Raw genomic sequence first — 13,498 nt, 5'->3', positions numbered from 1 at the left:
ATTTTTGAAAGTATTTGTTTATTTTTTTTATTTCTAACGTGTTATTTTTTTTGCTTTTATCTTTTTTTGTTATGTGCAGTAGTCCTTCTCTTATTAAAAACATTCAGACGAGTCACGCCTACTGCACACCTCTTAATGCTGCTTTGCAGGTAAGTTGCACAAGCCTCCCTCTCATATCCCCATTGCATGTCTTTTCTTCTTATTGCAAAATATATTATCCCGGCTCTAATTAGATATTAAATTTTAATTCTGTTAAACTTTTTTTTTTTTTCTCCTTAAATGCATAAAGCATTGCCGTCCCTGGAGGCAGGGACATATCAGTCTGCTTCAGCATTAGTTAGATGCTTAGCATTTTGAATATTGTGGCAAAAAAAAAAAAAATTAAAAGTTCACTTATTAATATTTATCAGCAGTATCATAATTTCCATCCTCTTATTTCGGAATTTCACTTGAGGCAAAAATACCACAAGTGTAATTACTCGAGCGGAGCTATTAATGTGAGGAATGAAAGAATACTGTGTCACATGACCTCCTATTGTTCCGGGGTCTAGAGAAAAAAAATAGCAGGATTTTAAATATAAAAAAAAAAATTAACCTAAAATATTTTGTACACATTCCTGATGGATACATTTATCAGTATACCAGCAATAGTATTTTTTATTTTGGTTTACTATTTTGCTTCATTTTTCTTTAGAACACATTTTTTTATTTTTTATTTATTTATTTTATTTTATTTTTTCCTTGTCTTGGTATATTTTACATTTTTATCCTCTTTTGCCTTTTGTGGCACAATAACTAACCTCTCTTGTTGAGCTTGTTTGTAAATACCTCCTCAATTCCACAAAATCACAGAATAGTAAATACTGTGAAATATTATTGTCGCAATTAAATTGGCAAAAAAAAAAAAAAGGGAAAAAATAGCAAGACGTGTTTTCCTTCTGAATTTTCTCTAATTATTAGAAATCAAACAGTGACAACACAGAAGCGAAAGAATTGTAAATACTGTTCATTAGTTGCTTACTGTCCCTGGAGTCTTGTGAAATATGATTTTAAAGGCTGTTCTGTCTGTAGAATACTATTAAGATTACAAGCACAATTTACATTCATGAGGCTGAAAGGCAAAATGAAATGATCCTATATTCTATCAGATTCCTTCCTTAACGATGACTAATTCCAATTAGAATGCTCAGCAGATTTAACAGTGCTTGTTTTGTAAATGTAAAACGAGCTGTTATCTTTTTTTTTTTTTTTATCTTTCATTTTTTAGATTATATTTTGCTTGCATATACATTTAAATGTGTATTTATATGAAGTTACTTGTTAGTAGTAGTATTTAATTTTTTTATTATTTTTGTATTTCATTTTATGCACTTTGTGGCCTCATAGTTTCCTACATTTTAAAATAATATCCAAGGACAGTGCTGTTGAACGATCCTGTCTCAGCGGACCTTGGTGGGCAGTAATCCCCACCATATAATGTTTACTGAATGTGATTATAATGTACTTATTGTATTTAAAATACTATTCAATACATATTAACTTCTAAAACCTAGAGTATAAAAATAGATGGTAATCAAACGTGCAGAGAAAGATGAATTTAAATTTGCAGTTGGTCGGTATACAAATCATTAGCACCTTGTTCTGACCTTAGAAATTATCTGGGCTTTCTTGTAGAGGTTTTGTGCCCATTGTGGTTTGATAACATTATAGTTGAAGGGGCAGTTTTTAGCTATTTAGAATTATTTCCCATTAATGGACAATAGAATGGGGATGAAGTTCATATTTTCTACTTGGTTACATGTTAAAATATATTATAAAGCTTCTGTATTCCTGAATATAAGTTTAAACATACGCCAACCAATTGGAAATCACACCACACAATCACAGCCCTCCCCAGAATGACATTGGATAGATTTATCAAAGCTTCTAAAAAGGAAAAGTGGAGGTGTTGCCCATAGCAACCAGCTATCATGTTCTAGAATGTACTTGATAAATGATAACTAGAATCTGATTGGTTGCTATGAGCAACATCTCCACTTTTCCCTTTTTAGAAGGTTTGATAAATCTACCCCATAGGTCTGCAAAGGGGCAAAAAAGTAATAATATGGGTGGGGGTATTGAGTAACAAGCCAAGATTAGAAGCTAAAATGTAGTCTTTTTAATACTTTATGTTCATAATTTGCAGTTCTAATCCAAAGGTGGGGCAATGGGTTAAACAATCACATGTCAAGTGTCCATAAAAATAGAGGCACCAAAGTATCCCAAACTTAATATTAAAATGTGTGCAATTTTGGAATGTGCACAAAGTCCAACGTTTGTATGTATTCTGAAGGCTCCATTACCAGTTAAATTATGATATTTACATTAAAGTTCCTAATTTTAGTTAATTGTAATCTCCACCCTGGATTACTTTGTTGTCTCTTTTTGTGGACACTTGGTTCGTTTTGTTGAAATGCCAGTGCAGATTTCATCAAGTTCCTGCAGTCAGAGGACATAGGAACCTCATGAAATCCACACAAGTGTGAAGGAGCCTGTAGAGACTATTGTTTTTTTTGTGCCAGTAGCGATCAATAACTTGGAACCCTGTCTATTGCTGGCTTTTGCTACAGACTTCAATGGCTGAGAACAGTATACCTCTATACACTACGGCTTCCATGGGAAACCCCGCTCTGACCAGCTTAGCCAGTGCCATGAGAGAAGAACTAAACGGCATGATGGAGCACGGTAACAGTAACGGCAGCGACAGTAGCCCGGGATGCTCCCCTATGCAAGCAATGTGAGTATCAAGCGGTGTTTGCTGCTTGAGTGACTGGTGCTGTCAGCTGTCTTCATTGTTTTATATGTGGTCATGCCTAGTCCGTTCCAAGCTCATGATCGCCTGTGTAGCAGGTATGAACAGGCAGCATTCAATCCATGGAAAGATATCTTGTGCACCAGATTTCGTAGAGAACCATGGCCGCTATTTTTGATAGCAGCCTTAGAGGCTTGGGTTTAATAATCAGACACTGATTGATGTTATGTTTTTTTTCTTATGCTTCGTATAGTTGATTTCTGACCAGGCTCCGTTTCCACAGAGCTGGGGGTAAATGTATCAAGCTGAGCGTTTTCCGGCGGGTTTGAAAAACCAATCAGATTCTAGCTATCATTTATTTAGTACATTCTACAAAATGACAGCTAGAATCTGATTGATTGCTATAGGCAACATCTCCACTTTTCAAACCTGCCGGAAAACTCTCAGCTTGATACATTTAACCCGTGATGTTAACTTATACCTGAAAATCGCATAAAAAATAGAATGAATGGTTTATAACGAGCTTGTTCCCACCCTTGCGCTCTGAAATTGAAACGCTGCGTTTTAAAAAAAATAGCGCAATTTATTTCTCATGTGTTAATGCGTTGCTAATGCGCATGTTCGTTTTCCAGCAATTTGCCCATTTTCCCAGCGCATAAGTTAGAATGAGTCGTCGGTGTCTGTAAAGAGTGGACTGTCCCAAGCTGAAACGGGCAGTGTGATTGGATGTGAGCCGATCACATGACACATTCTACATCTTATGCCCAATCACATGCCTCTTATGCCCCCAATGCCCTGCTGTTTGCACTCACTGAATGTGCCGTGAATGGATTTCTTTCTTCCACTCACTCTCTTTAAACTGCTTATTTTTAAGTCTTGAATTCTAACAGTGAAATCCTACAGGAACTTGTAGCGCAGCTAATAACGATGATTTCAGATTATGCGGCCCCGAGAGAGATATTTACAATGCTTTAAAAGCTTAGCAAAATACTTTAGCATTTTTATGTGTTCCTAAACTACTACTGCGTAAATGAAAATAATGCACAGATACATATTTACAGTTACTGCACTCTGTAGTAAAATAACTTGATTAATTGGAATGGCAATTTGTTTCTCTTTAATGCCGGCGAGATACGTTTTTTGTTTAACTACCACGCTGCATCCTCTTTAAAAACTGCAGTAAACAGTTGTGATGCGTCTAATTTTTGAGCATCCCTATAAATTAGACCCAGTCAAGCTTTTAACACTAACATTATCTCAGCATTAGCTTTTTAGCATGGAAACTGTAGCACTGTTATAGAAATTACACTTCATTCTATTTCTTTATTCCGTTTTTATGATGCTGTATTATCACGGCACTTTTTATCCCAGGATGCAGCTTGCAGAATATTACTCTATAGGAGTTTGGAGGTCTTTCATCCTCCGAACTTCCTATGGTATCTGGTGTGCTCCATGCTGTGTACGCCAGCGGGAACCAATTCCTTTTAGCCGCCGCAAGCTACACTACTCTGTTTCCAGAGTGGTCGAATAAAAGCGATATTGAGACGGAGAAAATAAAATAACAATCTTCTCTCGGCTAAACTGTTTCGGACAGCGTTGAAGTAAAAAAAAAAAAAAAAAAAAAGATTCTTGGATTTAAAATCCTGTTACATAATTTTCATTCAGAATTTTATATCATTGAGACAGGTGCATTGTGTGTAATTTAGCGGATTTTGACCATTGTATCATGGCCCAAAATATGGTTGCCCAGCCTGTTTAGAGTAGAACCCCATGTTGCTCTCTTTACCAAAATCTGGTACTGATGGTTCAAAAAGTTATTATAAATTATATTACAATGCTATTGTTTTCTCTAAATGGGCGCTTGATGAAGACCAGTTAAGAAATATAGAAAACTGAGAGGAAAATGCTAAATTAAATTTGAATAATTATAGGCTGCCCTCTAAACCCCTGGGGGCCGCGTGTGAAGGCTCAGAGGGCCACCCTCTGTTCTTCAGTGTACTAGATAAATGATAGCTATAATCTGATTGGTTGATATGGGCAACTCCTCAACCAGTGTCTGCAGTAATGCACGGCAGGAGTGCGCTACGCTTATCGGGAATCCCGGGCAGCTTGCACAGCATAGGAAATATGTGACAACTTTGAAAGCTGAGTAATACAGGAAGGTTTTATTATCTGTAGTTTGTTTGTGACATCTCTTAAAATCCCAGATTGTTTCACTGTTAGAATGGCAAGCCCTGGCATTAAGGTATCCGAGAAATAGGATTGTACTGCTTCCTATGAAATGTAAATATGCATTACAAATATATTATATATATATATATATATATAAAACCAGGGTATCTGCGGTTCCTCCTGTGCTGTATATGACCTAAATTTTTCTCATTAAAACAAGATTGCAAAAAAAACCCCACAAAAAACAATTACCAAATACAATGATACATTAAGCAACCACCCGCCTGGCTCGCCAGTTTTAAAACTGAAGTTTTGGTGAGTTACTTCTCACTTACAGTATGTTAGTTTCCAATACGTTTTGAGGGAGTTAAACTGAAATATAGGAATAGAATGCAGATCTGTAGGTGGGGGGGGGGGGGGGGGGTGCAACCCAATGAGCAGGGAGAGTAGGAGTTTAATTCATTAGCGCAACATATTTGTAGGCATTGCATTTTACAGTCAATTGTATCATGAGCAAGCAGGAGCCTTTCCTTCTGTTCCTCATCTCTAATATTAGATAATGTCAATAAAATGACACTTCCCTTCACCGTTTCAAAGGCCAGGCGGTGTTTACGCATTTGAGTATTTTGCATGACAAAAGCCACTCAGCGGTGAAAAAGTAATTGCTGTTTGTAAAGGCAGTCCTGTAAATATGATTTACGCTCAACATTTCTTTCTTGTTATCATAGCTGTTATGTACCATCAGCCCTATTCCCCTGTGAGTTATTCATACGCTCTTCCATAATGGGGAATTTGGCAGATCTCATCTCCCGAGAGCGTCCTTTTTTGCCCACCCGGAGCTGGGGATCATGTTTTTTCTTGTTTACAGCTGACAGTGTTATTATTCTCGTTAGGACTGTGCTCTCTTATCGCATTGTTGTGTTGAGCGAGGCATTTCCCCCCCACCTTCTCCGTTTGTGTTTCCTGGCAGAGCCTTTATTCCAGTATTGACAGTTTGTAAAAATATGCATTAATTTGGAGTTTAAAGCATGTATCATGGTGTCTCTTTGCAGTGTTTTGCTTGAAGTTGATTAATGATAGAACCTCACTTGGGGTCGTCCTCTAGAGAGCTGGCTCGCAGGTTCTGCATGTTAACTAAAGAAGCAGAACACACATTAAGCAATGATTACCCCCAGCCTCTGTAAGGCTCCGTGGCCCGATAATTACCACTTTTACTTATGAAGTCTCGTTTAATCTGTGTATCTGTTTGGATCACGGGTAATGTTAATGTGTATTTCAGTTTTGTTTCGGTTTTTTTCCTGTTTGTTTACATTTTCCCTGATATCTGCAATTTTTAAAATGATCGTATAGAAAGAAAAATCTGTACTAATTTATAACGTTGTGCTGTTAGAATATATAGCCATTAATACAGCGTAAAGCATTCATCAGATTACTGTAATACGAACAATGTGTATGCCTATTGACAGTACACATTAAGAAGCCAGTCCAGTTTTTTGTAAGAATTCAGTTTTCCCAGTGATTCATTTTAAGCATACATATACATTCCTAAGGTTAGTTTATTAACTCGACTTGTTATACCTGACACGACAAGACAAGGGCTAGTTTGAGTTGGTAAAATTCAACTATGGCGTCATTAATTCTATTGCGGGCCGTGCGTACTTGATTGGAAGGTACATCTACCATCAATGATCGAACTTAATTTTCCTTTGGAACAAACAGAGGTAGAATGGTCAGAGGAAGATGAATCACTTATTAGTAAAACAATGGAGTTTAGTTTAACACTGCATAAACTTTCAGTGGCTTAAAGCAGAAGTAAACAAAGTCCAGTTAAATTAACATTTTTATGCACCCCATTTTAATTTAACGATTGTTAATGCAAAAAAAGAAACCCAGTATGATCTTTACAGAAGTATTGTTGTTTTGTCTTGTGTGTAGGCATCATGTACATGTTAAAGAAGAACCACTGGATCCCGATGAGAATGAAGGTCCACTATCGCTGGTAACAACAGCTAACCACAGTCCCGACTTTGACACCGACAGAGATTATGAAGACGAACCTGTAAATGAGGACATGGAGTAAGCTCGCGTGTAATTTCACAATCCTGAGAATGAAGACAGTTCACGGCTTGGGATGTCTCTCCGTTATTGTACAGTCTGGAGAGCTCCCGCCCCGTTCTGACACCTATGACGTGTTAACTCTTAGTGCCATCAAGTTTCCCATTTGGGAGTATTTTTGATTTTTCTACTTTTTTTGTTGAAGAAAAAAGGAATTTGTACTCTGTGCATTGGATCGACTTGTTTGGTACTTGCGACTTCCTCTCTCACAGTCAACATCAGTGTTGTAAATTTGCTAAAAAACAAAACAAACATAAAAAAAACGAAACAATTTCACTTCTTCGTACGCAGCAGACTTTTCGGACTGTCGTTCTGCCAAAATGGACACTGAGGACATCGATATAAGCATGTGTGTCTAAACTGCAGGTCATCCCTTTTGCCCAGATTTTAAAGGATTCCAATGGACAACATTTTTGCACAGTACTGCATGTAATTCTGATTATCACTGCCTTTAAATCAATTCTTTTGCTTCCATATGGGATAGGGGGTGACCTTTTTATATATGTATGGGACAGAGGGAGAGTCATAGTAATTATCCCAAACTTCTTAATGTATTGCTTTCATTTTTTAATGTACTACACCAATTTAAGTTCTGACCTCAGGCCTCTGCTTCAGGCCCAAGGCCTCTCGGAGGCGTAATGTTTTCTGTACTTTGTGATGAATGTTAATAGGTGTTTTTATTATATAATTTTATTATATAATGCTGAATGTCTTTCAACTGTTCAACATTTTCTGTCATTCATTGTAGTTTTCTTACGTTGAGATCACGTTTCTTTCAGACACTCGAAAAACAAACAAACGACATCATTCCATTTATGAAACAGAAGGTTCCAAAAATCTGCCCTCGACAGTCAACGGAATGTTCCGTTTTATACTGCGAAGGACGAAGCTCATAGGAAAAGCCATGAGGTGGCAAAGGTTAATTCCTATGGAGCAGTATTTAGCTTTGTCACTTGTGATAAACCAGAATAGTCCATACACAACACGTTCAGCACAAGACGTAATGTAGTTCTCAGTCCCTACTTTTTCCATTGACGTGTACTCTAGTCCTCTGGGACTTCATAGGCTTTATAGAACCAGAAGCTGGTTTCCCGCGCTGTCTTGTAAAACAAGTTTTTGAAGACTGACATTGATACAGCGCTATGGCGCAGTTTTTCATCTCCCAAATCTGAGGCAGTGGTAAGCCACTTGGCAATTAGTGGGTGAAGAGCATTGTCCTTATGTATAAAATGGTCTTAGATCTGCATATGTATACATAAATAAATATATATATATATATATATATATATAAACAATGAATAGGAGGTAAGATGTTGATTTGACGTAGCTTGCTATGGGCACCTGTAATTAAGGGGATCCATTATGGGATTTATTGTTCTCTAATTTTTTTTAAAGCATACCTAATGTTTTAATTTGTTAGATTAAATTATACCGATCACGAAGAAGGATGTAATTTACAACATGCAGCACAATACTGGAAATCTCCTGTCCAAAACATTGCGCCTCTAACTCACTCTTCTGGCTTTGCAATCAGTGCCTCAAAGATGGCGCATATTGCAGATGAGAAGGCTGTCGGATGGTGATGGCAAGGCTCAGGCAAAAACACACAGCCAAAATGTTAAGCTATATGCATACGATATTCTAACGAGCTAAAACAGGGGGCGACCTGCAAACCTAGAGTAATATACTTCTTGTGTGAAGAGCCGCAGAGCTTTTTAGGTGCACATACAGGCTGGATTTTTAATCTTTGTCCAAGGGTGGTATAAAGCTGGGATTGCCATAAGGAGATGCTGCGCCAGCGGTATATAGTACAGCGTGCTTGCACTCGTGCATGATTCTCCAAATTATTTACTGTAGTAACAAGATGAGGGGCCAGGATAAACGGTATATTGGCTACTTTATTGAGGTAGCTGGGCCATAGAGACACAGCTTTGAAGGGATTCGCCATAATGCTTCACCTAGAACGCAGGGGTTGTGCAAATGTAAACGGTTGTGATGCAGATTGCAGAAAATATCAGGAAAATGAAGGCAGTTTATAGTGCCCGCTTCTGTACATGACTACAGAGTGGCATCACTGGCATTGCTTGCGCATGTTGTGAATGATCCTCAATTTTTTTTAATTTAAGTGATGGGCGATGGTCACCACCACAGAAAGCGAGAACAGCATCTAGTAATTGACATTAAAGGCGCACTCCCATTTTCTCTGTACCGTTTTTTGCCATCATATATATATATATATGATATAGAACAAACTTTATTTATGGCAACATAAAACAACAGAGATAATCAACACGGCAATGATTTATTTTTGCAGAAGATTTTTGTTCTATTTCATTAACATGGATAACTTTGCACCATTTATTACCTCAGGTAGGACCTCAGATATTAACAGCGGAGGTGTTTTAAATTTGTAACGTCAATGTGCAAAAAAAAAATTAGGTTTGCATTTCCATTCCAAACCATTTAGCCAAAAGTCAAGTAGTTTATGAAAAGGGGAAGGGAGGGGGCGACTTACACTGTGAACTTTCTGTGTAACTGCACTTTTAAATAACTCTTAGGCTCTGATTTTCTTTCCACCATTTTCAAACAGCCCAGTTATAAGAATCCTTATTTGTTTAACCACTTTCTTTATTATTTAGGTAGAAAATGGGTTGTTGTTTTTTTGTTTCCATTCTCTATAAGCGTTCAATCTCTTTGATGCTGGTAGGACTGGCAGTCCTTTTGAGGGAAAAGACTTAATGGCTTATTTAATAACATGGTGCAGGGATCGGTAATGTGCTGAGACTAAGAGCAACCAATCGGACGTCAGCTTTTTAGCAGGCTTTTCGCCTCAGTCTAATGAAAGCTAATGCGATTGGTTGCTGTGGGTTACAGCAGCCTTACGTTCAGCTTGGCAAAAGAACCCATTTAAAATATCACTTATAGTTTTTTGTCAGCCCTAAAACTACCAAAGATTTTACACATTGGTAAATTTTGTTGTTTGTTATATGCTTTACCTGTATCTTAAAAAGCCAAATATCCTCTTGTTGATCGATGGAAACAAGTGACTCTAGAGGGGGGGATATTGATCATGTTAATTAAGGTTATGGTTAATTTAATTGAAATCTGCTCGTTTTCATTTGTGCATTTCTAGACCACTTATTTCCAAACCAAAGTTATTTTTTTTTTTTTTTTTCATTTTTATTTCATTTGTTTGTATTTTTCCAGTGTGACCTAACCATGTAAAACGTATACAAGTGTCTAACAGCTTCTGGAAAGTTGAATATTTCCCCCACACATTTCCAAGTTATTCAGTGAATGTTTATACATGAGCTCTTGTATGCTGATATACAGTACTAGTGTATTATCTAATTAACATCTGTAATAAGGTTTTCACAGCCCGACGAATACACTGCTGCACATGATCTGCTCACCTGACAAATTATTGTGGTTGTCTTTCCCCCCCCCCCAAGAATATATAGTTAATAAATAACACCACCGGCTTAAATTGCAGAAATTGCTTTAACCCATAGAAACCAATTAGATATTTGATCACTCTGGGCACTTTTATGCAGTTTCAACCATTGACATATTAAATGCACCATTTAGTGCTCAATGCAACAGTTAGTTCTAAAGCTGCATGTTTTTTTGTTTTGTTTTTGTTTTTGTATATATAAGCTATTTAAAAGTTTAAAGCAAGCAAACCCCAAAGCACTTTTGTGAATAATATAATAATAGCAAATTCTAATTTGATAAAATATCCAAATATTATTTGGTTACGTCAAAAGCTTAAAGCAGAGCAGATACACAAACATTATATAAAAAATAAATAAATAAATCACAAAATAGATTTTGTTGCTAATCTTAGGGCAGGACAGATACACAAATATAAATAAAAATCACAAAATAGATTTTGTTGCTAAGATGTTTGTGTATTTAAGGTGTCCGGAAAAATTGGCTTTAGAGATTGGATAATACAGTCTTCTTTCAAACTGCCACATCTCCAATAAAAGTAATAATATTATTTAAAAATTCCAGCTCATATCTAATCTGTGTATTTAGGGCACTCCTCACTGGCCATATGTTTGTTTTTCTCCCTTTCCGTAAAAGCGGACGGCTTGGTTTTCAAGAGACAAAAAATATAGATTGTACACAAAAGCACCCTGTGCTTTCAGTGTGAGTGGTTCACCGAAATTAGTTTAGAACTCAGAATGACGATACGGAGCCGGTCGACTTGTTCGTTCTTGGCATGTATAACTGGGCGTAGAAAATTTAAACAGCATGAGTAACAGTTAGTTGTTGCATACCTCAACTCAGCCCTTTATGGCAGGACTAAAACACAGATACATTTCACTAAGTTGCACTTAACTGTAGGCCTTGCATGCTCAGTTTACAGCAAATTTAAAAGGAAAAAAAAATATTAAACGTTCACATTTACATATCATGCAAGTGTCAAACTTGTGTAAAGACCAACTGAAAAACTCAGGCTTCTTCCAGCAAACTTCACAATATATATATATATATTTTTTTTTTTTTGCAAACTGTCATTGCCATTAAATTCCCCATTGTGTACATACGTTGTCAACGTGTCTACGTTGTATTTAAATGAGGGGAGGGAAGGGTGGGTGAGGTTGGTTATATATATATATATATTTTTTTTTTTCCTTTTATTTCCTTTCTAGAAATATTCCTTGCAAGGAATAAATGCATATTTGTTTGTCAAACACCATTGCTTTGTTGTGCAACTGCTTTATAATAACTATATTAAAAAATAGCTTTGAAAAAAAAAAAAACTACTGTATGTAACAATTGCAGATACATGCTGCATATGTGTAATATTTAGTTATCCCGGCTTCAAAAATTATGGATGACATTTGCTGACAAGGTGGGAGAAATTCCCTGACTCTCTTGCTTTCAAATTGTAACATAGATGACAGATTATTATTTTTTTTTGTCTATCATTGATCAATGAATTTTGTACAGTTCTTGTGTTTTTTGTTTGCTGTTTTTTTTGTTTTTTTTTTTTTGTTTTTATACTTTTCAACCATTTTATGTTCTTTTACCACTGCCTTTTCTGGCTGTCGTTAAAAAAAAAAAAAAAAAGGTTCATACATTTTAAAGACTTATAAAAAAGAAAATAGAAAAAAAAAAAGTTGTTTTAAAGTGTTTTTTCCTCCTGCAGTAAATATTTTGCATGACGAATCCTGGGCTCACACTTTCAAAGTTTATCAGTGAAGTCTTGAATAATTATAATGGGGAGTGTCAAACTATTAAACTTTTTGTATAAAAAAAACAAAAAAAATGACTTTACAAGGTGCCAAGATGTAAAGACAATTTGTTACATTCTCTTTTTTTTCTCAAAGAAAAGCGTACATTAGCAAAATAGTACCATGTATCAGGTAAACTGCTGTCAGGAATGAGTTGAATAAGCCTCTTTGATTATCCATGCATCGTAAACATTTGTTTTGGGTTTTTTGTTTTTTTAAAAACAAAACAAAACTTGGATCTCTGCATCTCACTAATGGTGAGAAGACAAGTCAAGGCTTAGGGTTGATCATAATATTGAAAATATTTTTTTATTTATTTTTTTGCAAATCCATTTAAAATGTAATTTTAAAATTTGAATTAAAGGTTTAATTCTTTTAACATCAACTATAAAAAAAATACTCTTCATTAGCAGAAAAAAAAATCTGTTTCGTACTTGATTATGATTGATCAACCAAGAAAAACAGTGTTTGTACAGGGCGACAAACTGCCATTTTTAAAAGGACATAATTGCTTTTTGTTCCATCCTATTCTGTCACGTGTTTTCATTTGCTTTTATTATGAAGCCACATTAAGCACTTGCTTTGATGTTTGCAAAACCAGATTTTTCCAGGGTTTGCAATATTGCCTCGACCTAAGTAAACAATCTTATGACAAGCCGTAAGCCTTGATGACAATGGTACCGTCTGGACTGTTAGCATGGTGCTTAATGTGTATGTGCTGCCAGTAGAAAGATCTTTTTTGTTGTTTTTTGTTTTGTTTTGTTTTGAAAGGCATAAAAGAAACTCATTCCTTACATCAACTGTAATATCATCATTCCATGTCTGTTGATACAGACAATAAAAAAAAAAATGTTGTGTAGTCAGTACTGATTACTGACAGTATAGCATTCTCAAATGCAATAAAATGCTGGTTGTTCACACTGGTAGTTTGCGTGGTCTTGTCTTTTAATGTCCTGTAATTAGTAGATTAGATCACTTGGATGATATCTCCAATCTTTTTAGAAAATCAACCTTATCTCCTGCACACAGTGTTGGCTGAACCAGAGCCTGAGTGATGTCCGTGCATTCTAGCTAGTTTAGCCTATGAAATACCTGGTCTATCGTTATGTGTAAGTCAAAGGGTCCATTTTTTTATTATTATTGCAGTACCGTGTTAGCCAGAAAAATCTATGTG

The 13,498-nt window shown here is 36.0% G+C and overlaps 1 protein-coding gene across 14 annotated transcripts in view; it reads left to right on the top strand.

Moving 5' to 3' along the window:
- The window catches only part of FOXP1 (forkhead box P1), a 508,980-nt gene extending 495,736 nt beyond the window's left edge, over positions 1 to 13,244 (top strand). For 11 of the 14 annotated variants that reach the window (XM_075183442.1, XM_075183445.1, XM_075183440.1 and 8 more), the window contains 3 exons: positions 80 to 149; positions 2,565 to 2,776; positions 6,899 to 13,244. In XM_075183442.1, the coding sequence (XP_075039543.1) occupies positions 80 to 149; positions 2,565 to 2,776; positions 6,899 to 7,043 (427 nt within the window). In that variant the 3' untranslated portion in view covers positions 7,044 to 13,244. The remainder of the gene's footprint in view (positions 1 to 79; positions 150 to 2,564; positions 2,777 to 6,898) is intronic. The other 3 variants (XM_075183446.1, XM_075183449.1, XM_075183450.1) reach the window with 1 other exon arrangement.
- The last annotated feature ends 254 nt before the right edge of the window (positions 13,245 to 13,498 follow it).

This window comes from Mixophyes fleayi, chromosome 8, assembly GCF_038048845.1.
Source record: "Mixophyes fleayi isolate aMixFle1 chromosome 8, aMixFle1.hap1, whole genome shotgun sequence".
Lineage (NCBI taxonomy): Eukaryota > Metazoa > Chordata > Amphibia > Anura > Limnodynastidae > Mixophyes > Mixophyes fleayi.
This window is presented reverse-complemented; position numbering and strand designations above follow the sequence as displayed.